This window comes from Pseudorca crassidens, chromosome 12 (genome assembly GCF_039906515.1).
Source record: "Pseudorca crassidens isolate mPseCra1 chromosome 12, mPseCra1.hap1, whole genome shotgun sequence".
Taxonomy (NCBI): Eukaryota; Metazoa; Chordata; class Mammalia; order Artiodactyla; family Delphinidae; genus Pseudorca; species Pseudorca crassidens.
This window is the reverse complement of record NC_090307.1, coordinates 91,223,322-91,244,831: the sequence shown is the minus strand read 5'-3', so window position 1 is coordinate 91,244,831 and position 21,510 is coordinate 91,223,322. Positions and strand designations below refer to the sequence as shown.

Genomic DNA, 21,510 nt, shown 5'->3' with positions numbered 1-21,510 from the left:
ACCAGCCTCGCAGGCATTCCTGCTGCCACCGCGCACACAGCAGGGTGGGCACAGATGCTCTGTGCTGGCAGGAACTGAGCTCACAAAGGCTCCAGGGGGATCTCAGACCCCGGAACTGCATCCCCCGAGGGTTAGAACTGATCAGGGTTAGGACTGAGCAGGGCCGGGCCGGGACCCAGCGGTCCAGCAGCTGTGCTGGTCGTCCGACGGCCCTGGGATGGCTGTTCGGCCCTCCTGGGGGGACCCCTCGGCCAGGCCGGCCCACGAGCACCAAGGCACGCAGATGACAGCGTGGCCTTGGTGCAACCATTCTGCTGCCCTCGCCCCCCTGGGCACGCGGGGCAAGGATGGGGAGCGAGGCACCTGCAGGTCTCGTCACCCAGGAAGGCCCCAGGTGCTGCCTCTCAGAAGGCTGGAGGGGAGGTGCCGCTCTCTGGTGCAGCGAAGGCTCCCTCCTGCTGAAGAGCAGTCTAGACTGTGCCCACCGGTGCTCCTGGGAGCGTTCCCTGGCAAGCGTGCAAAGGGGTGCTGTGGCCTGCCAGCTTCTCCTCCCCCGGGCACATCGACGCCTTCTGGTACAAGAGACAGAGGAGGCGGGTGGCGAGGCCACAGCCGCAGCTCTGGACACATGTGCCGTGTCTGTGAACCCCCACCCCCAGAGCATCACGACAGAGCCATGAAAAGGCAAATAAGGGGACTGTCAGGTACCATCCAATACTCCGTCTACGACTGGATGCTGCCCATCACCCCACACTCCTCTCTGTGAATCCCTATTCCCGCTCCATTGCCCCCACAGATCTAATGTATTTTATGCTTGGAATTATTTTATAGACCCCCGATCATGCGTCCCTGCAATAGAAATGTGCTCCAGAATTGACCACAAGGCTCTAAGTGTTCAAAAATAATAATCTTCTGGCCGCTGAGCCTGCGCGTCCGGAGCCTGTGCTCCGCAACGAGAGAGGCCACGACAGTGAGAGGCCCGCGTACCGCAAAATAATAATAATAATCTTCTGGATTGAGAAATCGGTACGATTATTATTGGTATGCAAGTAATCAAAATGACAAGTGTGTTACAGTTATGGTAAATAATTACTAAACATAAAAAGTAAAATTTAATAGATGGAGAGGGCTAATCTGTTTTCTTCAGTTAGTTCCTATGCCCACAAGGCTCAGCGTCAACTCTATTCTTATTTTTCCAATTTATAAATCAAAACACTGAAAAAACCCCATTCCCATAAATAAGCCGATGGCACCAGAGAGCTTTGTTGTCGAAACGTCACTCGATCCTTTGGTCCCTTTCTGAGCTCTGTGAGGTCTGTTGCCAAAATCTACGTCCAGTGCTCTCAGTTGGAAGGATGGGTCCTCCAGGTCGTGCGGAGACACAAAGCAGAAGCTGCCACCTGGAAGCCGCTGCATCCCCGCCCCCAGCCTTCCTGAGAGCGTCCTGTCCTCAGACTTGTGCCCACGCGAGCGGGCATGGTGGGTGGAGGGACACCCTAAAGAAGCGGCTCCCGTGAAGCCATCCGCGCGGCACCCCACGGAGCCTCTGTTTATCCCAACCCTCGGAAGAACTCTCCGGTTTCTGTAGTTACCACTGAGAAGTTAGCCATCGGTCTAACTGTCCTTCTGCAGGTGAGCTGTGTGTTCCCTCCACTCCTGTGACCTCTCCTTGCCTCCCGAGTTTACCGTTGGCCTAAATGTGTCTGCGGGGAATCTTTTCTTTATCCTGTTTGAGACCTTCTGGCTTTCCTGAATCTCTGGATTGGCACCGTAAGCCAATCGTCCTCAGATATTACCTGTCTCGCATTCTCTTCTGGAGCTCAACTCCGACATTAGACCTCTCACCCCTCTGCCATCTGTCTCTCCACGCATCTTTCTTTCTTCCTGTTCTTCGTGTTGCAGTAGGTTGATTTTCTCCAGATCTCTCTGTCACTAATTCTCAAATGCACTGTTTACTCTCCCATGAAGTTTTTAAAAACTGCAGTAGAATTTGCATACAGGGGACCTCTCTGGCAGTCCAGTGGTTAGGACTCCACGCTTCCACTGCAGGGGACACGAGTTCGATCCATGGTTGGAGAACTAAGATTCCACGTGCCACACACCTTGGCCAAAAAATAAAATTCAAAATGTTCTAAATTAAAAAAAAATTTAATAAAGAATTTGCATTGAGTAAAAATCCCCCCCCCCTTTTTTCTGGCTGCACTGGGTCTTTGTTGCTGCGCGGGCTTCTCATTGTGGTGGCTTCTCTTGTTGCAGAGCACGGGCTCTAGGTGCGCAGGCTTCAGTAGTTGCAGCACGTGGGCTCGGTAGTTGTGGCACGCGGGCTCAGTAGTTGTGGCGCACGGGCTTAGTTGCTCCACGGCATGTGGGATCTTCCCAGACCAGGGTTCGAACCCGTGTCTCCTGCATTGGCAGGCGGATTCTTAACCACCATGCCACCAGGGAAGTCCCCCAAATCACCCTTTTTGATGTATGGTTTTATGAGTGTTGACAAAGCCCTGTGGTCATGTAACCACCAACGCAATCGAGAACAGGACATTTCCATCACCCCCCAAATCCCCAATGGCTCTTTTGAAGTCAGTCCTTCCCCCCCCCCGCCCCCATCCCACCCCTGAGACCTCTGAGCTATAGTCTGACCCTATCGTTTTGCCGACTCCAGGACGTCATATAAGTGAAATCATAGAGTATGTAGCCTTTTGTGTCTGGCCTCTTTTGCACAGTACAGTCGAGTTTCCCCCCTGCCGTCTGAGCACCAGCAGCCTGGTCCTGCTACCTGAGTGCCACGTCATCGTCCGGAGGGGCCATGGTTTGCTTCTCCATCTGGCAGTTGAATGACTGGGCTGCTTCCAGTTTGGGGAGATTACGAATAAAGCTGCTATAAACATTTGCATACAGGTTATCATGTGGATGTGTGTTTTCACTTCTGTGTAAACTGTGAGAAGTGAGATTGCTGGGTCAGAGAGTAAATGATTGTTTAAGTAAAATACATAAGAAACTGCCGAGCTGTTTGCAACGGGGCTTGGCTCTTGGGCGCCGCCCACCGGCAAGGCACGGGAGCAGGCCACTCCTCACCCTCACTAGCCCAGGTCCTCGTTTTTTAGCTGGTGTGTCCTTTTATCTCCTTGTGGTTTTAATTTGTATTTCCCTAATGAAAGGATACTGACATCTTTTCATGTGCTTATTTGCCATTCTTAGAGCTTATTTGGTGAAGTGTTTGTTCAAATCTTTTGTCCACTTTTAAAAATGAGTCTTTCTTTTGTAAAAAAAATATTTGGTTGCACCATGCCTTACTTGCAGTAGGTGGGTTCCTTAGTTGCAGCTCATGGGCTCCTTAGTTGCAGTTCGCCAGCTCCTTAGTTGTGGCACGCAAACTCTTAAGTTGAGGCATGCATGTGGGATCTAGTTCCCTGACCAGGGATTGAACCCGGGCCGCCTGCATTGGGAGCGCGGAGTCTTAACCACTTCGCCACCAGGGAAGTTCCAAAAATGAGTTATTTTCTTGTTATGGAGTTCTGACAATTTTTTAAAAAAATAAATTTATTTATTTTCATTTTGGGCTGCGTTGGGTCTCTGTTGCTGCGCGTGGGCTTTCTCTAGTTGCGTTGAGTGGGGATTACTCTTTGTTGCAGTGCGTGGGCTTCTCATTGTGGTGGCTTCTCTTGTTGCGGAGCACAGGCTCTAGGCACGCAGGCTCGGTAGTTGTGGCTCATGGGCTGTAGAGCGCAGGCGGGCTTAGTTGCTCTGCGGCATGTGGGATCTTCTTGGACCAGGGATCGAACCCGTGTCCCCTGCATTGGCAGGCGGATTCTTAACCACTGTGCCACCAGGGAAGCCCTCTGACAATTCTTTACTGTGAAATGATAAGACATATATGTTGTATATTGGTCTCTGCCCCCAGCTCCTAGAACCCTTGGAATCCACTGAGTGGCAGGGGTGCCAGGAGGTCTTTTGTTCCAATGAGGTGACTTGGTGGGCTCCTGGCTGGGGGTTGGTCACCAGAAAGACCAAACTATGATCAGAAGCTTGGAACCTTCAGCCTCACCGCACACACACACCCCCCATCCTCTGGGGAGCAGAGAAGGGGTAGGCACTGAGGTAATCATCAATCCGGCCCATGTAACGGAGCCTCCACAAAACCCCAGGAGGACAGGTTCGGGGGAGCTTCCAGGTTGGTGAACACGAGAGGATTCTGGGAGAGTGGTGCCCAGAGAGGTCAAGGAAGCTCCACTTCCATTCCCCACACTTTGCCCTGTGAATCTCTTCCATCTGGCTGTTCCTGAGTTATATCCTTTTATCATAAACCACTAACCTCGTAAGTAAACTTTTCCTGAGTTCTGTGAGCCGTCCTAGCGAATGATCCAACCCAAGGAGGGGTTGTGGAATCCTCCAATTTATAGCCAGTTGGTCAAAAGGACAGGTGACAACCTGGCACTTGTAACTGGCATCTGAAGGGGGTCGTCTGTGGGGCTGGGTCCTTAGCCTGCAGGCTCTGTGCTAGCCTCGGGCAGTCAGCGTCAGAATGGGCTCTTGTAGGACAGCCGGTCCATGTCACGGAGACCTGGAGAACTGCTTGGTGTGGGAGACCCCCATGCAGCTGGTGTCAGAAGTGTCGTGAGTAAAGGAAATGCGTTTTTTCTTTTATTTATATATCCTATTACAAGTGCTTCATTGGCTGCGTCTTTTGCAAATGTTTTCTCCCAGTGGCTCTTCATTACCTCAATAATGTTCTTCACATGGCAAAATGTTTTTAATTTTAATAAAGTTCCACTTTTCATTTTTATTCTTTTATAGATTTGTGCTTTGGGTGTTGTAGCTAAGAAATCTTAATTTAACCCAAGGCTACAAAGATTTTTTCCTGTGTTTCAGAACTGTGAGTTCCACATTTAGGTCTCTGATCCATTCTGCGTTAATTTTTGCACATGGTGTGAGGTAGGGATTGAGACTACTTCCACTAAGTTTTAAATTTCAATTGTTCTATGTTTAATTTCTAGAAGAACTATTTGGTTCATTTTTTTTTTTTATCTGCTTGCTCTCTGGTGACCCCTTGTTTCTCCTCCATGCTTGTTATTTCCTCCTTTGTTTCTTTAACCATATGAAATACATTTTGCATTTCTTATTCTAGATCCAGCAATTCTGGCATCTTAACGTCTCTACAGGTGTGAGTCAGACCCTCACTCCTGAGGCCTCTTCACTGTGTATGCTGTGATTTTCTGTCATGAGCATACATTCTGGGGGCTGCTGGCTGGAGTTCCTTGAGGCCTGGAGTTGAGGGTTCCTCCAACCAGGCTAACATTTTCCAAGGCCAGTCCCCTGGGCTCAGACATGTGCTAATGGCTTCCCATCCCTCACTCAGTGATTATTCATGAGAACACCACCAGACCAATTCCACCATCTTCCTATTTGACACCAAGGGAACTGAGGATGAGAGGGGAACACCCTGCCCGAGCCAAGAGGCAGTGGGTGTCTTCAGCCCCTCCACTCCATCACAACTTGGAACTAGAGCCCAGGATACAGGTGATTCCCTATTTCCAAATATGTTTGTATAAAGTACGTGTATTTTATAGACAAATGTATTTTATAAGATGCTCAGATCTCATTTTTTTCCATCACAATACATCATATAAATTCAGGGGAAACAGTTAAAAGTTTTTCAGACCACATGATCCGATACAGAATTTCTATCCAGAAGAATTCTCAAACTCAGTTTGAAGGAAAAAAATGTTTTTAAATCATTTAAAAAAATTTTATTTATTTATTTTTGGCTGCGTTGGGTCTTCGTCGCTGCGTGTGGGCTTTCTCTAGTTGTGGCGAGCGGGAGCCACTCTTCATTGTGGTGCGTGGGCTTCTCACTGTGTTGCCTTCTTTTGTTGCGGAGCATGGGATCTAGGTGCATGGGCTTCAGTAGCTGCGGCACGCGGGCTCAGTAGTTGTGGCTCACGGGCTCTAGAGCGCAGGCTCAGTAGTTGTGGCGCACGGGCTTAGTTGCTCTGCGGCATGTGGTTTCTTCCTGGACCAGGGCTCGAACCCGTGTCCCCTGCATTGGCAGGCGGATTCTTAACCACTGCGCCACCAGGGCAGTCCCTGCACACAATTCTTAACATACGTACCAAAAATCGAAAAAATCATGTAGTTGTGATTCTTTTCTGAACAGTTATTCCACTGACTTTCCAGCTTAATATTTGGAGGCAAATTTTCCTTAACAGGATAGCAAGTACCAATATCTTCAAATATTGATATGCTGTTCCGTCATAAGTCCCACTAATTCACAATTTAATATCATATACTGTACACACTCAAATTGTCAATCGTTCACAGCACATTAACAAAGTTACTAGAACTGTACTACCACGACCAAAGATGTTACAGAGCACACAGAATTCTGACCAGGAGAGCCAAGATCAAGGAATGAGTGGTTTGCTTCAGGAAAAATTCTACCAAAAACAACATGGGACGAGAAGTACTTTAAAGTGTTGGGGGTCAGGGGGATGGGATGAATTGGGAGATTGGGGTTGACACACATACACTATTGATACTACGTATAAAATAGATAACTAATGAGCACCTATTGTAGAGCACAGGGAACTCTACTCAGTGCTCTGTGGTGACCTAACTTAGAAGGAAATCCAAAAAAGAGGGGATGTATGAATATGTATAGCTGATTCACTTTGCTGTACAGTATAAACTAACACAATATTGTAAAGCAACTGTACTCTAATAAAAATTACCAAAAAAAAAAGTGTTCAAGACATTAAATGCACACCTGACTCCAAATGCCATGTAGTAAACGCTTTGTATTACAGGATATAAAAGCTACCCCCATCTATGGAATGTTAAGCTGACACCCAAGACAGTCAAAGCCTCCCGTATTCAATATCCCACTATTTTCTGGTTGTACCAAAAAATAAATAACCAGCCAATGATTTCACCTCTTCAAAAAAAAAATTTTTTTTTACACTTAAAAAATGGGATGAGGGGGGATTCCCTCCTTTTTAAAAATGTTTCTAGAGCTCCTAAAAAACTGTCATTTACTAAATAGTTGGATCGTGCAGGAAGAGAGACAGGGACCACTGACAGGACCAGGTGTGTGATACTAATCAGACTTGGCTTCTCTCTCTCCTGCGTCAACAGAAGCTGGGCTGTCCTCGTTTTTAGTTTCTCCATTTTCTGCAGGTACACCTTTAGTCTCTTGGTTAGCTGCTTCAGCCTGTTTTCCCTTCGCTCCCCTTTTCCCTTTTGTTTGCACCTTCTTTTGTCTGAAGATTTATTCTTTCCTGCCGCCTTTTTGGGCTTCGTTTCCACTTTTGCAGGAGCTGGTTTAGATGACAACCTTTAAAGGAGAAAGTCGTATTTCTCTTGCTCTCTTGATGTGAACATTAAGAAAACACTTTTATAAATAAACGAACATCCTGTCTATCTGCTTGGCAAAAGGTTACAGAAATGCGTGCGCAATACCTCTGTGTCACTCTGTAGGCGTTGGGCATCCCCACTCAGCGCACGGAGCACCCAGTAATCATCAAGACCCAACACCACAACTGGAAGGCAGTCACGTGGGCTGAGAGGTGCTCCACGTTCTCACGTGTCATTGGCGGACGGCGGCCCCGTGAAGCCCGGGAACAGACCTGGGAGCTGGGGCTTCGCGCGCGAGCTGCGAGCTGCGCGTAGCCAAAGCAGTTTTCGGCGAGGAAGGGATCCTCCCTCAGCTCTGGGGCCGGGTTGTGAAGTGTCTGCTAGGCCGCGCGGTCTTCGGGCTTGAAGGCAAAGCTGAGCTCCGTTCTCGCTCTCCGTCGTGGGAAAGGCCTCCGTGAGCAGGGGTGGCGAGGCGCCTCTCCCGACAGGCCCCCCGGCGGGGCCGGCCGAGGAGACGCCGCAGCCCGGACTCCACTCTGCCTCCCGGGTGTGCGGCGGGGACACCCCGACCAGCGGCCCCTCCAGACACGCGGCGCCGGCGGCGTCAGCACCGCGCACAGCGGCCTCCCGGGGCCGGCGGGGCGGGGGTCAGCGGCGAGGGTCACGGGGTCGTCGAGGGGGAGGTGGACGGGGGAACGCTGGGGCACCGGGCGGGCGGGGAGGCCGAAGGAGAGCCGCGCGGCCCTGAGCGCCCGCCCCGCCCCGGCGCGGACAGGCTGCGGGCCCTCACCGCGGCTGCCGGGCGACGCGGCGGAGAGTGCCGGCGGGGACAAGAGCGGCGGCAGCCGAGGGCGGGCCCGGGCCACCCGACCCGACCCGACGCAAGCCGGCGGCCGGCTTGGACCCAGTGCGCAGGCGCGGCGCCGGCCAATCGACGTGGGCAGGCGGGGCGAGGGCGGGAGGACCGGAAGCAGCGGCAGCTGAGGCGGGAACTGCACGCGAGGCCCCCGGGCCGCGCCCGCGTACTCCCGCGGCTTCCTTCGCCCGCGGTCACGTGCGCGCCGGCCTCCGTTCGTTCCTACCGTTCGCCTGCAGCCTTCCGTCCACCCGTCCGTCCGCTCCTCCGCTGCCCACCCACCGCCTCATCGCACACTTAACTGCCTGTTGCGTTGACCAGGCACGTCCCGTCCTTGCCCTGGCAGGACCTGCGGTCTAGGGAGAAGGGGGCATACATCGGCAAATGGATGCCCGGTTAGAGGAAGTAGGGCCGAGCGGCTGAGAAAAGGAGGTGGAGGTTGAGTGCCCATTTTAAGTTAGGGGGCGGCAGTCAGAAAATGCCTCCTAAGGCTGTTGAGCTGGGATCTGAAGACCCACAAGGATGGTTTTTTCCCTTGTTTGTGACCAGGGAGATGGTCCAGCGGGTCTGTCCCTGGTTTCACTCTGGCTACCTTCAACCACCACCTCCCCTGCAGACACAGTGAGCTTTCAAACTTGTAAGTCAAGCTGTCTTCCAGGCTTCTGCTTAGCATGAAGTCCAGATCGCCGGCCGTGACCCTGTCCCTGTTTCTTCATGGTGCCTACCCCGTTCTGAATCATTTTATCATCTGTCTGGACTACTAGAACGTAACCTCCTTTTCTACTTTGCTCGTAGCTATCGCTCCAGGGCCTAGACACACAGTATGCACTCAGTAAGCATCAGCTGAATAAACCAATAATTTACCCATCTATCTCTCATTAGTTTTGATTTTCTTGAAGAGCCAAGTGTTGCTTTTTTAAAAAAACTTCCACCATTAGTGATAAAGTTGGCATGTATTATGCTTCAGTAAATACTCACTGCACAGGGACAGAAGCACAGAGCAGCTGAGGAAGTGCTGCTGTCTAGTACAAGGTAGCACTGGAGAACAAGAACATTACGAAGAAAAATAAACGCACCGGGTCCTTCCTCCTCGTGTGGCTTTGGAACACAGTGGCCAGGTGGACATGGTCTCTGCGGAGAGAAATGGTGATTTCACTGAGAAACTCCATCCCTTCTAGTTCTGGCTACCGTCTGGGGGAGGAGCGAGGAGAAGAAAACCTCCGTTCGCAACACTAACTTGGTTTCCCTGTGTCTTGTTTTCTCTTCACACAAATGAAATGAATATGACTGGTATCTTATTTTAACCTGAACAGTAGCTTTCTATGAAAGACAAAACAAAAAAGCATATAAAAAGGTCAATTTATTATACCTTTTGTTTGGTGGGATATCAGTGCCCTTTAAAACCCTACTATTCAAGTACAAATGACTGTTTACAAAGTATTTACAATTTCGGTCTTCTTCCTTTATATTTCAAAACACAACAGCTATCTGGTTACAACAGTTAACAAATAGTCCTGAAGGTGGCAAAAGGGAAAGCCTCTGCCTCAGGAGGCTGACTCCAGCCTCCTACTTCCCCCGCCCCCGGATCCTCCAACCACCACCCAGCCTCCCTGGAACAAATGTCTCTGAATTAAAGAAAACCTGGGTGACTGCTTTTTCCATGGTGGCCCATTCCAGTTTGACGGTGTTTTTGCCTGCTGTCTTTATATTTTATGTTCTGAAGATTTCTCTCAATCCTTACCATGCACTGGGTGGGAACCCTGTTCTACAAGGTAATGTGGGATTCTGACAACAGTAACAATCTGAGGAAGCCTGGAAAACAGCGTCCTAAACTCACACTTACTCTGAAATATGGAAACTTTAACCTTTAAAACAGAAAGCGAAGAAAACAATACACCGGACCCTTTACCTAAATGGCTGTGGAAGACTAGGAGGTGAGTGCTGACATCCAGATGTTACTAAATCGACTGATACCAGTAACGCTATTTTCTGTCCCATATTTTGCAACAGGGAATCGCTGAAGAAAACACACTTCTTTCACTCACATAGTAAGACAGGGCAGGAGTCCCACACTGCAAATATTCAGACCCTAGTTCTGTTCTCTTAGAAAGCTTTTGAGAGATTTTTCTAAATTCTCTTCTAGTGTTCTAGATTAATAGAGGACTTCTACTCAGGCAGCTATGTCTAGGATATTCTAAACACTCAACACTTCACCATCATCTACAGAGACTGTCCACACCCCAAGAAGGGTAAGAACAAAACCAACAGGCTTCACAAGTTAAAATAAGCTGAAAAGGAGAATTCCTTTTTAGTTCTGCACATTTGAGGATTTAAAAAAAAAAAGTAGGAACTCTCCTCAGTACCCAGATACGAAGCACAGAAGCCTCGTGCAGCCGCACTCCCTCATTACGGCACATGCTGAACCCACAATGAACAAGTCAGAAGGCAAATTATAGTGTTCAAGTAACTAGAACGTTAAATCCTGTCCACTTTGAACAACTGGTCTTTACTTTTTTCCAAATTTCTCACCAAGAACTCAAAAATGAGCTGCCTGGTTGGCTTCACTAAGGTATCAATCGCCGTATTAGTGTCCACATATACTGATGGGAAACAAAAGAACTCGGGACAGGACACTTTCCTTTGTGTCATATAAAGTGATATAAAGGGGGAGGAGACAGACTGATTACAAATTTAAAATCTCTCAGTATGCCGGAACTGTTCCTAAGTACACACAGACCTAACACAACCTGATGTCCTGGACCAGAACTGTAGAAGAGGCACAGAGACGGAGCGGAGAGGGTGTCATCAGACACGCGCCTTTTGCTTGGGTGGACACCTCCAGGTAAGCAGACATCGTCAGCCAATCAAGCCCTTTGCAGTTGCCACAGTAAAAAAAAATAAAAATAGCAAATCCAGGGCCTCCTCTTTGCCCCTCAACCACGGGCCCCCCACCCCAAAGAGCCTGGATGGCTCCCTGCTTTACGCAGAACCCCAAGTGGGCGACATGCTCACATACGAGACATGGCAGTCTAGTATGAAGAGCTTACCACACCCATTTCTGTGGGTTAATACTTGTAGGTGCATACACACAGCACATGCACAAGGAGGCTTCTCACCTCTGCACGTCACGCCTGGGCTGGGCACGAAAGCAAAGGGGCGATGGCAGGCCGCCCCCTTGCAAGGGCCTCGCCGAGCACTCAGCAGTGCCGTCTGCAACGTGACAACACTTGCACAGCACTCTGGGCCCCGAACCATATTCCCAGGCAGGAGCCCCACAAGGTTTGCTGGCGCTGCTTCAGTAGCCTAAGTCCACTTACAAGTTTATCCGAAACCCGGGAAACTATCGTGGATGTGCTGGGGTGGGGAGCAGCCCCAAGCGTTCCTTTGACGTGGAAACCGGCCACTCTGAGGGAAGCCGTGCGATGCTCTTTGCAATGAAAATGCAGTCACAGACCATTCCCCTTCAACACAAGCTGGGAACGCGTCACGAATGTGCTTCAATGCATGTCAGTACTAAACGTCTCCTTTAAGAGTCCAAACAAGTCACATTTTAGGAGGGAGGGGAGAAACCACGTTGGTTTTCCCTGATCTGAGATGACCTACCTTTGATATCAGACAGTCTTTCTCCTCTCGAAGGACCATAACGTGCTTTCAGTTAGGAATAAAGAACCAGGCAGAGACAGATGCTGTCAGACCACATTTTAGCTCCACAAGGTCTATTTTATGACTCACTGCACCTTCCAAATGGCTACTTGTGATGTGCAAAAAACACTGTACACTAACAGAGAAATTCTAAATGGCTTTCAAGACCCAGCAGTACTGCCCTGGAGGAGAAACTAAAAGGTAAAGCATCGAGGAAACACTGCCACTGCCGCTTTCTCAGTCAGCCACATAACACGTGACGGGGGCGCTCGCTGAGGGTCGCCGCTCCAGGCACTGGACGCCCTGCAGGGCACTGTCCTGGGGCTCAGTAAATAAGTCCACCCCATCTGGGCGGGGCGGTGGCAGGCACGGGCGGCCCGCCTGGGGCCGCGCCGCGCTCCCGACTAGGGGCACGGAGGCTTGGTGGGCGTCTTTAACCTGACGGCGGGGACTCTCATCTGGAGCTTGGGCTGCTGGTTCGGGCTGTCGGAGCTGGCCGGCACCTGGGCTGGGTTGGGAACACCGGGGGTCTGCAGCTGGGCCGCCGCCGTGGTCACGACTTGCTGCTGCATGAGCTTCTGCTGGACTACCTGTGCTGTCGCTGTCACTGCGGGGATCACCTGGACCTGCTGCCCGGCCGCTGTCGCCTGGGTGAGGGTCACAGTCTGTGGGGAAGCCTGAACCAAAACAGAAACACATCTCCTAGAAAACGCAGATCAGGTGACATGAAAACTTAGACGTCCTTGGGGGTGGGGGTTAGAAACATGACTAGCGCGAATGCTTCCGTGAAATGTAAAAACCACCTGACCTATCAAAATAGGACCTCTGGTTTCTAACCAAACAAAAATAGAAAACGAAACTACTGCTGCTTTTAGGCTGCAAGCGGACGCCTCTGGGGAAAGGATGGCCGGGGACTGGTGCTGCTGGTGTCCAGCTCCTAATACTATCTGGTTTCTTGACACCTACATGCCAGTGTGATTCTGAACCAACTACAATTATTTTAAAGCACTGCTTTTATACGGCCACATTTTTAGCAGTAAAAAGCCGGTAAGAACCGAAAGCTAGGCTCTGTTGGGAAGGTAAGTCCTGGCTGTCCCCAGTAGTATTTCTACTCTAAGACCCAAGGTCGATACGAACGGATTCTGTTTTCTTTCTTCGTTTCCCTAAAAGGAAGGTGTGGTGGCTTCAGCTGGCAGGATGCACCTAAGGTTTACTGGCTGAACGAAGGAGCCCAGAAATGAGCCCCCTCAGCACATGTGACACTGAGTCCAAACACATTTGTTCAGGGTTTTTTTCCTGCTAGTCTCAGGATATCAAGTGTTTTCTCCAAAGTTCATTTTATCTTCTGTATTATGAAGATCACAAGCCGTTCTCTAGGAATTAAAGTTCTGTTTCCTCGGATGAAAAGCAAGAACTCTCTTCGTGGGAACCCCCGACAGCTGCGGGTCTCCAGGTCCTACCTGTTGGGAAGCAGAGGCAACCTGCTGGATGCTGGCCACGGGTGTCTGCTGCTGGACGACTTGAGGGAGTTTCGCAACCTTGGACAAAACAAAAAAGCCAAATGGAGACGCCAAATGAACGTGTGCGCAAAAGAGATTTCTTGCCCTCTCTCCTTCTCAGTTCTTAATGCAAAAAACAAAAAACAAAAAAAAAAGACGGTGGTCAGACGACACAAAATAGCAGGTCTCAAAAGTGGGCTCCCCTGGAACCCCGAGAGAACCAGTTATTTCACCTTTGCACTGAGTAACGACTGCCTTCCTAATCGGTAATCACATGTAATTTGAAGCTTATTATCGGTCTCATATTTCAGACAGTCACATTTTTCTTTTATAAAAATCGCTACAAGTCTATATGAGAGAGTTACATGGAAGACAGAGTGCCTGGGCGCCACTCCACAATGGGCGCCCCCATTGTCAGGGGACCCGGACCAACACCCAGGTTCAGCCCTAGTCCAGAGACATCTACGCCCAAACTCTAAAGTGGTTACTTCACCATTTTTCTACATTCTTCTTCATCATGATTGATATCTTCCTCTACAAAACAAAACCTTCCACCCAATGGTCACTTTTTGTAAACCTGCCTATCTTGCTGTCCTGCTGTAATAAGACAATTCAGGCCACTTGTGTCTACTCAGGGCTTCGGGGACACCGGTTCACAGAAGCAGCTCCCGAGTGGGTAGCTGCTGGGGGCCATGGAAAGCCCCCTCAGGTCTCTAACTGGCGGAACAGGGATGAAAATAAGTCTTGCCCAAGATAATCCTGGAGGAAATGTGAAATTATATGATGTACTTGCAAATGACAAGCTACCAAGTAAATACGAGTTCTCACGGAAATTAAAATGAATCAGAAGGCATTTACTAGTTTACTGTAACTTGAATCAAAAACTGTGAACCGCACTCACTGACATCAAAGGAACCCCTGAGTGAGCCTGTGCGCTTCCTCTGACGGGAGAGACGTTTGGTCAGCTACCGCAGCGCACGGGCCACAGCTCAGATCCGCAGCCACGAAAATGCTGAGATGCCATGCATAACACCAAGGTGACGTCTTAAAACGCATCGATAAACTTGCAGGAAGTCCAGAGCTCCCAGTGCCAAAACTTAAGCAAATGGGGGACCCCGAGCCATGAGAAGGCGCTACAGCAGCTCGTGCCCGAGACCACGTGCTGCAGGGGAAGCCTTGCACTGGGTTTTCATGGCCTCCCGGGTGCAGCAAAGAGACCAAGTCCAAACCCACTCTCAGGAGGAGATAACAAAAGGGCTGCCCGATGCCCCCCGCAGCTGCGATCCTGGCACTCAAAGGGTCTGTGAGGAAGCCGCCTGCCTTAGGCCTCGGTGCTAGGCAGGGGAGCGGGAGACACAGGCTGGCAGACCAAACCCTCAAGCCACAGCTGATGTGGTCCTGGAGGCACCCATGGGAGCCCAGCACAAGGAAGAACCCACCTTCAACCCAGACCTCAAAGCCTTCCAACCAACAGAACTTCAAGGGAAACTGGCTCACAAGAAGACAACTCCTATAATGACAAAAACCCCACAGTTCCTGAAGCAAGAACAGCAGAAACAAGTAAAATCAGACGCACACGGACTTCAAATAGAGGAATTATCAGGCACGCACAAAACAGTGTGCCGTCCTGTGCAGCCTGAAAACACGTATGGGAACAAGAAACTACAAAGACCAAGCAGGTTTGAGACAAAAACAGAACTTCAAAGAATAAAATACTTATAATCACCAAAATTAAAATTCAATGGACAAGCTTAACAGCAGATTAGACCTAATGAAAGGAAAGCTCAGTGAAATGGGAGACAGGTTAGAGGTCATTACTCAGAATGCAGCACAGAGAGACAATGGAAGGAAAGCACAGAGACTGAAGAGACACGGAGGGCAGGAAATGGGGTAGAGGCGGCACCTAAAGAAACGGCGGCTGGTCATTTCCTAAACTGACAAGAGAGATCAATGCCCAGATTCCAGACGACCAGCAAATTCCAAGCTAGATCGTCACAGCATTTATAAAACGCCAAAGACAAAGAAAAGATCTCAAAAGGAAACAGAGGGAAAAAAGACAGGTTCCCATCGAAGCAGCGACCCGCTGGACAGACATCTGACTTCTCCTCAACAACAAAAGACCAGGAGCCAGGGAGTACTGTTAATGTGCTGAGAAAATAAATGTCCATCTAGAATTCCATACAACGCAGAAGCATCCTTCAGGAACAAGAGTGAAATACAGGCATCTTCAAACACTACGGGAAACTCCAAAGGGTGTACTTCAAGCAGAAGAAAAGGAATTTTACATGAAAAGTGAAAATGAAACAGGATAGAAGGAAACTGCACGACTGCAGCAGCATGTGAGTTGAGAGGGCCAGGGAGCAACGGTGTTGACAGACCCGTGCTCGAGAGCAGAGCAGAGACGGTGGTTTGTGCTATACTCTGACAAGGTAAATCTGCACATGGAGATTTTAGGATAACCACTTAGAGAACAGAAAAAAAACATGTAATTTTCAAACGAGTCAGAGGAGGAAAAAAACCCAGAATGACAAAAAATAAATACATAAATGGAATAAGAGAAGGCAAGTAAGGCTGGAAAGAGAAAACAGAACAAGTTGAAAATGGAAACAAAATGGAAGCTAAAAGCCGTTCCTCCCAGGCCTCACCATAAAGGGAGTGAATGTGTCACAGCTGAAGGACCAAAACTGAGACGCGGGACAATGACAGTGAGGCGGCGTCCAGCGACTGTTTCTGTGACATATGGGTAGAGTTCTCGGTATGAGGCACAACAGGCTGCCACACCAAAACAGTACTTCAAAATAATAAAAGTTAAAATTTTAATTTATGTGCAGCTAACAACAGAGCACCTAATATAAAAAGCAAAAGTAGAAAGGAATATAAGGAAAAACAGATAAACCCATAACCAGAATGGGAGGGGGTTTTTTCCTCCATTTTTTGGGCTGTGCCAGGCGGCATGTGGCATCCTCAGTTCCCCGACCAGGGATGGAAGCCGCGCCCCCTGCAGTGGAAGCACGGAGTCCCAACCACTGGAGCGCCAGGGGAGTCCCAGAATGGGAGATTTTAACTCACCCCTCTCATAACTGACAGAAGAAGCCGACTAGCAGGCACAACACCCCGGATAAACCTGACCTAGAGGTGACAAAGGGACCCCACGCCGCCACAAAGCACGTCTCAGCGCACTTCACTGCAGGATCCGTGCTGGGCCGGGTCTGGAGCGTGAAGAGCAGCGGAGGGTTTGGCCCAGGAAAGGCTGAAGGTCAGGGAAGACAGAACTGCTGTCCCAGAGCTGGAGGAGGAGGGGCTAAGGTACCAGAGGCACACACCTCCAGGGGGCCGTCCAAAGGCAGCCAGGATTAAAACCCTGGGCGAGATGAGAGCTGGCCGCAGATGCGAATCTGGACTCATGGGCACACAGATGGGCTCAAAGCCTCGAGACTGGAGGGACCACGAGGGGCGGGGTGCAGACAGAGGGTTTGTAAAGAAACAAAACACCACAACCAAAGGAACAAAAAGTTGTAGCAATCTAGATAAAGAAGAGACTTTTCTTACTGTGCTGAAGGGTGATTTTAAAAACCCAACCCGCAGAACGACCATGAGGAGAGCCATGTGGCCGAGCTTCCTGTCTGCACCTGTCACACTGCCTTGCGGGCATCGCCAGCACGACGAGGCGGGAATAAGAAACAGAAGGACGAAGGGGAAGATGCCAGCCGCCAGGACTCACAGGTGATGTGATCGACACAAGGGAAACGCAAACCAACTAGAACAGATTGAGGCTGTGGGATTCAAAAGTCAACATACAGTGTCCTACAGACACAGACAAAAAGAGGGAACTTAGAGCAGAGTATCAGAAAACGCCCGTCACTTAGGAATAAATCTAATACACGCAATAAGATCTTTATGGAAAAAAAATCAGAAAACTTACTTAAAGGGCATTAAAGAAGATTGAAACAGCAAATGATGTATCATGTTGGTGAATCTGAAGTCAAGACTGTAGAGATGCCCACTCTCCCCCAAACTGATCTACAGAGTCAATGCAGTTCTAACAAAAACGCCATCAGTTTTGACCACGGTGCGTATACTAAATAAGCTGACTCAAAATCGATACGGAAGTGCAGAGAGCGGGAAAGCAGGATGCTCCCGACAGCAGGAGGTGGATGCCGAGAATCACCGTGCAGCAGAGTGGCGAAAAGCGGGCAGTGTGGGCTCACAGGGGCCGAGACCACGGTGCTCAGAGAAGCCCCCGAGGAACCGCACGTCACGCGTGCCTGGTCACACGGTGGGTCGGGGGAGAGAAGGGACCCCCGAATGAGTAGTGTGAAAGTAACAGGGCGTTGTGTTCACGTGGAAAAATTAAACTGAACCCCTATTTTTGGATCATCTCCAAAAACCAATTCCAGGAAGGTTAAAGACATAAATGTGAACAAAAAAATTATCAAGTTTTTAGAAATGATCTAGGAAACAGCACCACGACCTCTGGGAAGGATTTCTTAAGCAAAGCGCAAAAGGCACTATTCAGACACAAAAAGACTGATAAATTCCAATACACTCAAATCCAGAAGCTCCGTTCGTAAAGCGAGTGAGCAGGTAAGGCACAAGCTGGGAGAAGTGTGACACACAGACCCAAAGGCAGACACCCGGGACGTACAGCCCCACCGGGAAGCCCCCGAACAGGCTCGTCCCAAGGGAGGGGCCCCGACGGTCAGCAGATTCGCACCGCTGCCAGAGGAAGGCAGACGGCAGGCCGGCACGGGCCGAGGCTGAGGGACCACAGGAGCTCGATGGGTGGGCGTGCCCACAGCCCCGCACCCCGTCCCGGGCGTCACGCGTGTGCCGGGACCCAGGAGACGTGCAATGCTGGGCTGGCCAGTGCCGGGCAGCCGGCGGCAGCAGAGGGACGACCACGACCCCTGCAGGAGCCTCACCAGCACAAAGGCTGCCACCGCAGCAGGACCTGAGCACAGTCCCCAGGCCACGCTGCAGGGCCCCACGACCCCCTCCATGGGGCGCTGGTTGGTGGCGCCCCCCTGCTCTACCTCCGAGTGCCTGCTGCGTCTGTTCCCAGCCCTCGGGCTCCCCGCTGCTCACCTGGATCTGGGTCTGCACCTGCTGGGTCCCAGCCAGTTTCTGGGCCTGGGAGATGGGCGTGGTGAGAAACTGGGTTTTAAGGGCTGGCTGGGTGGCGTAGGTGACCTTCTGTGGCTGGCCCTGAGCGGCAATCTGCTGCGCTGTGATCTGAGGAAAGAGAGGCCGCCCAGGGTTAGAGCAGGCAAGGCTCTGCGTCCCCTTCTCAGAGCCCCCCAGACGCCCGCAGCGTGACCACCCCGGCTCCTGGCGCTGCCCGCCCGCTGCCCTGTGTTCTTGCTGCTGCCCCCCCGGGGGGCCCGGTCCTGGGTCATCTCCTCCCCTGCTGGGAGGTCCCCTCATGGCCCAGGCTGGGCTTCATCTCCCATCCTCTGAGGCACCTGGTGCCACGTCTGCTCATCATGTAAGTGAGCGAACTTGACAATACAGAAAACACACACCGTTTCCCAAATCTAACTTTAAGAATTTGGCCCATACTCAAAACTATTTAGCACAAACAGAAACAAACCTGTACGCACAATCTTTACACATTTAGTCTAATTTTCCATTTTCCCTGCCAGGAGCGTTTAAATACTATTCAGAAAGCCATGCGTGTATGTGGCCCATATATTCGGTTTACAAAGCCACAGCTATGGACACTTTTAACGTCTCAGAAGTCTTCTTTCAAGTTACGTGAACATACCGACTGGCACTTTGGCTAAAGCCCTTCTCCTTCTCTCTTTCAGACGCTGGCTAAGCCCCCGCGATGACCCAGCCCGGTCTCCGTCCTGTCACAGTGCCTCCCAGCCCGGCACGCCCCACCCCAGAAGTCACTTCACGTCTCTGCGCGTCTGTCAGTTTCTGGAAAGGGGCACCAGCCGCCTGCAGAGCCCTCAGCACATGGGGACAGGGCGCTGGCTCGCTCCGGTTCAGAAAACAGCACAGATGCAACAGGAAGGTCAAGAGCCCAGACGCCATCATCTGTGCGTCGGGCTTTGCGCCACCAGGAGCAGAGGAGGCAGAAGCCCTGGGGAGCAGAGCGCCTTGCACTCCGCTCCTGCTTGCCAGCGCAGCCCCGAACCCCCGCCTCTGAGGAGGACTCGCCCCTGGGGCCTCAATCAGCTCAGAGCTGCCTCCCAGCCTTCTGAGTCAGAGGGTCGCTGACAGCACTCCTCTCACAGTACCCCTTCCCCTCTCCCCTCCCTCCGTCCATCCGCTGATGGCGCGTGTGTACACACGTACACACACACATGCACACACACGTACACACGCACACACACAGCTGGCTCCTGTGCACCCAGACGGGTCGCACACCAGGAGCTACACATGCTTCCCCGAGTCCTCCCGGCCCCTCCCAGTCATGCAGTTCCACAGCCTGCGTCCTTCACAGTTGCCCCCACGAGCCGGCAGGACATGGGGGCTCCCCCTCTCATGAACCACGCCCTCCCTCCAGGGCCAGCCCCAAGGCCGTCCTACGTACAGCCCAAGGCCACAGCCATGGGGTCTCCGGTGCGTGGAGGCCAGGCAGCCACGCAGGGCTGGCTCGGAACCCTATCCATCTCCGTGCATCCCACGCTTGGCAGCGGGGCCTGGCTCACGTGAAGAGGGGTCAAGCGGGAGCCCGGTACCTTCTGCTGGACGGCGGCCGGGCCTGGGGCGGCTTGCGGCTGGATGGCCTTCTGCTGCTGGACGGCCTGCTGCTTCAGCTTCAGCAGCTGCTGGACGTGCACAGGCTGGGCCACGACAGTCTGCCCTGAGAACACAGGTCAGGTCATTGAATCACAAGCGCCAAGTAGGGACAAGGTCTCAGGGCTCACAGTGAGTTCAGCTTCAGTGATCTCTGTACAGAAAACTACACGCTGAAATGGTGCTAAGCTGAATAAAGCCCGCCTTACATCTACTTAAAATGTTTCCAGGTCCACAACGACATTTGGACAAAGGGTGGGCAAGTTAAGAACGTGAACGGTTAAATCGAGGGACACTTCTGCTAAAATACACCGTGACACACCCGAGATGGCTGCGGGCCACAGCTACTAACTAGAAAAGGCTTGTCAGCCCCACTCAAGGCTGGACGCGGAGCGGCGGGGGCCGAGAGGTGGCATGAGACAGGCACCTGCGGCTTTCTGCGGCTGCCCGATGGCCACACTGATTCCAGCAACGTTCATGGGCAGCGTCGTGACGCCCGGCGAGGAGACCACGGCTGCGGGCACCGACACCACCGGGGGCTTCGCCAGTGCCACCTGGGCCGGCTGGGGCGCCGGGGCCTGCATCTGCCCTTGAGCCTGCAGCTGTGAAGTGGGGACCCGGGTCTAGACAGTGAAAACAACGGGAGAGTCCAGAGACATTCAGCATTCCACACGTCTGCAGACATTTCCCCACCAGCGGTCAGGTGGTGAGAAACTGACACATTCACAAAGGTGCTGCGCGGCGGTCAGCTAATGGAAAACAGCTCACTTTGGGCCGCCTATGTGCCCTGACCGTCACCAGCGGACACAGGGAGCGGGGCTCGGCGGCCCTCGGACGCCCGGGCGCACTGCTGCTCAGATGCGCTCCTGTCCCACAGCGAGCGTCTCTGCCTCCTGCATCTCAGAGCCTGACAGCACCCCACTCCTGCCACACTTCCTACGCTCGTCTCCTATCCCTCAGCGGCCACGGAAGATCAGCCCGAAATTACGACCTCGGCCTCCCACCAAGGGCCACTCTCGGTCTCCACCTCCTGCGACTTGCTTATCACTCGGCTACCAAGCACTTTTTTCCTTAAGTTATATTTTTTAAAAGGAAAATGGAAATAGATCCGTTTTTATACATACAAAAACTCAGACTACCTAAGAAAATACGAGGAAGTAAAAATCAGCCATAGCCCTAAGGTGCCCACATGTGAATGTGGAAACGACACCCAGCCCCCCAGACCTTGTCCTTATCTGTGCGGCCTGCCAGGAAAGTGTGTAAAGTGGGATGAGTTCTAGGTATCTGTAAGCTCTCCTCCTTCTACAACCCCTTTTCCAAAGCTGTGCACGACCCCGCTGTGCGCACGCTGTACAGTCTATGTAGTCAGCTCCCCAGTAACGGAGATTCAGGTCCCCTAACACTCCTGGTGCAAGTCTG

General features: G+C 51.5%; 1 protein-coding gene across 14 annotated transcripts in view; it reads right to left on the bottom strand.

The window, feature by feature from the left end:
• Window positions 1-9,545: 9,545 nt before the first annotated feature.
• The window catches only part of EP400 (E1A binding protein p400), a 113,378-nt gene continuing 101,413 nt past the window's right edge, over window positions 9,546-21,510 (bottom strand). For all 14 annotated transcript variants that reach the window (XM_067701261.1, XM_067701260.1, XM_067701263.1 and 11 more), the window contains 5 exons: window positions 20,519-20,714; window positions 20,034-20,158; window positions 18,430-18,576; window positions 13,306-13,383; window positions 9,546-12,522 (listed from right to left, as the gene is read on the bottom strand). In XM_067701261.1, the coding sequence (XP_067557362.1) occupies window positions 12,250-12,522; window positions 13,306-13,383; window positions 18,430-18,576; window positions 20,034-20,158; window positions 20,519-20,714 (819 nt within the window). In that variant the 3' untranslated portion in view covers window positions 9,546-12,249. The remainder of the gene's footprint in view (window positions 12,523-13,305; window positions 13,384-18,429; window positions 18,577-20,033; window positions 20,159-20,518; window positions 20,715-21,510) is intronic.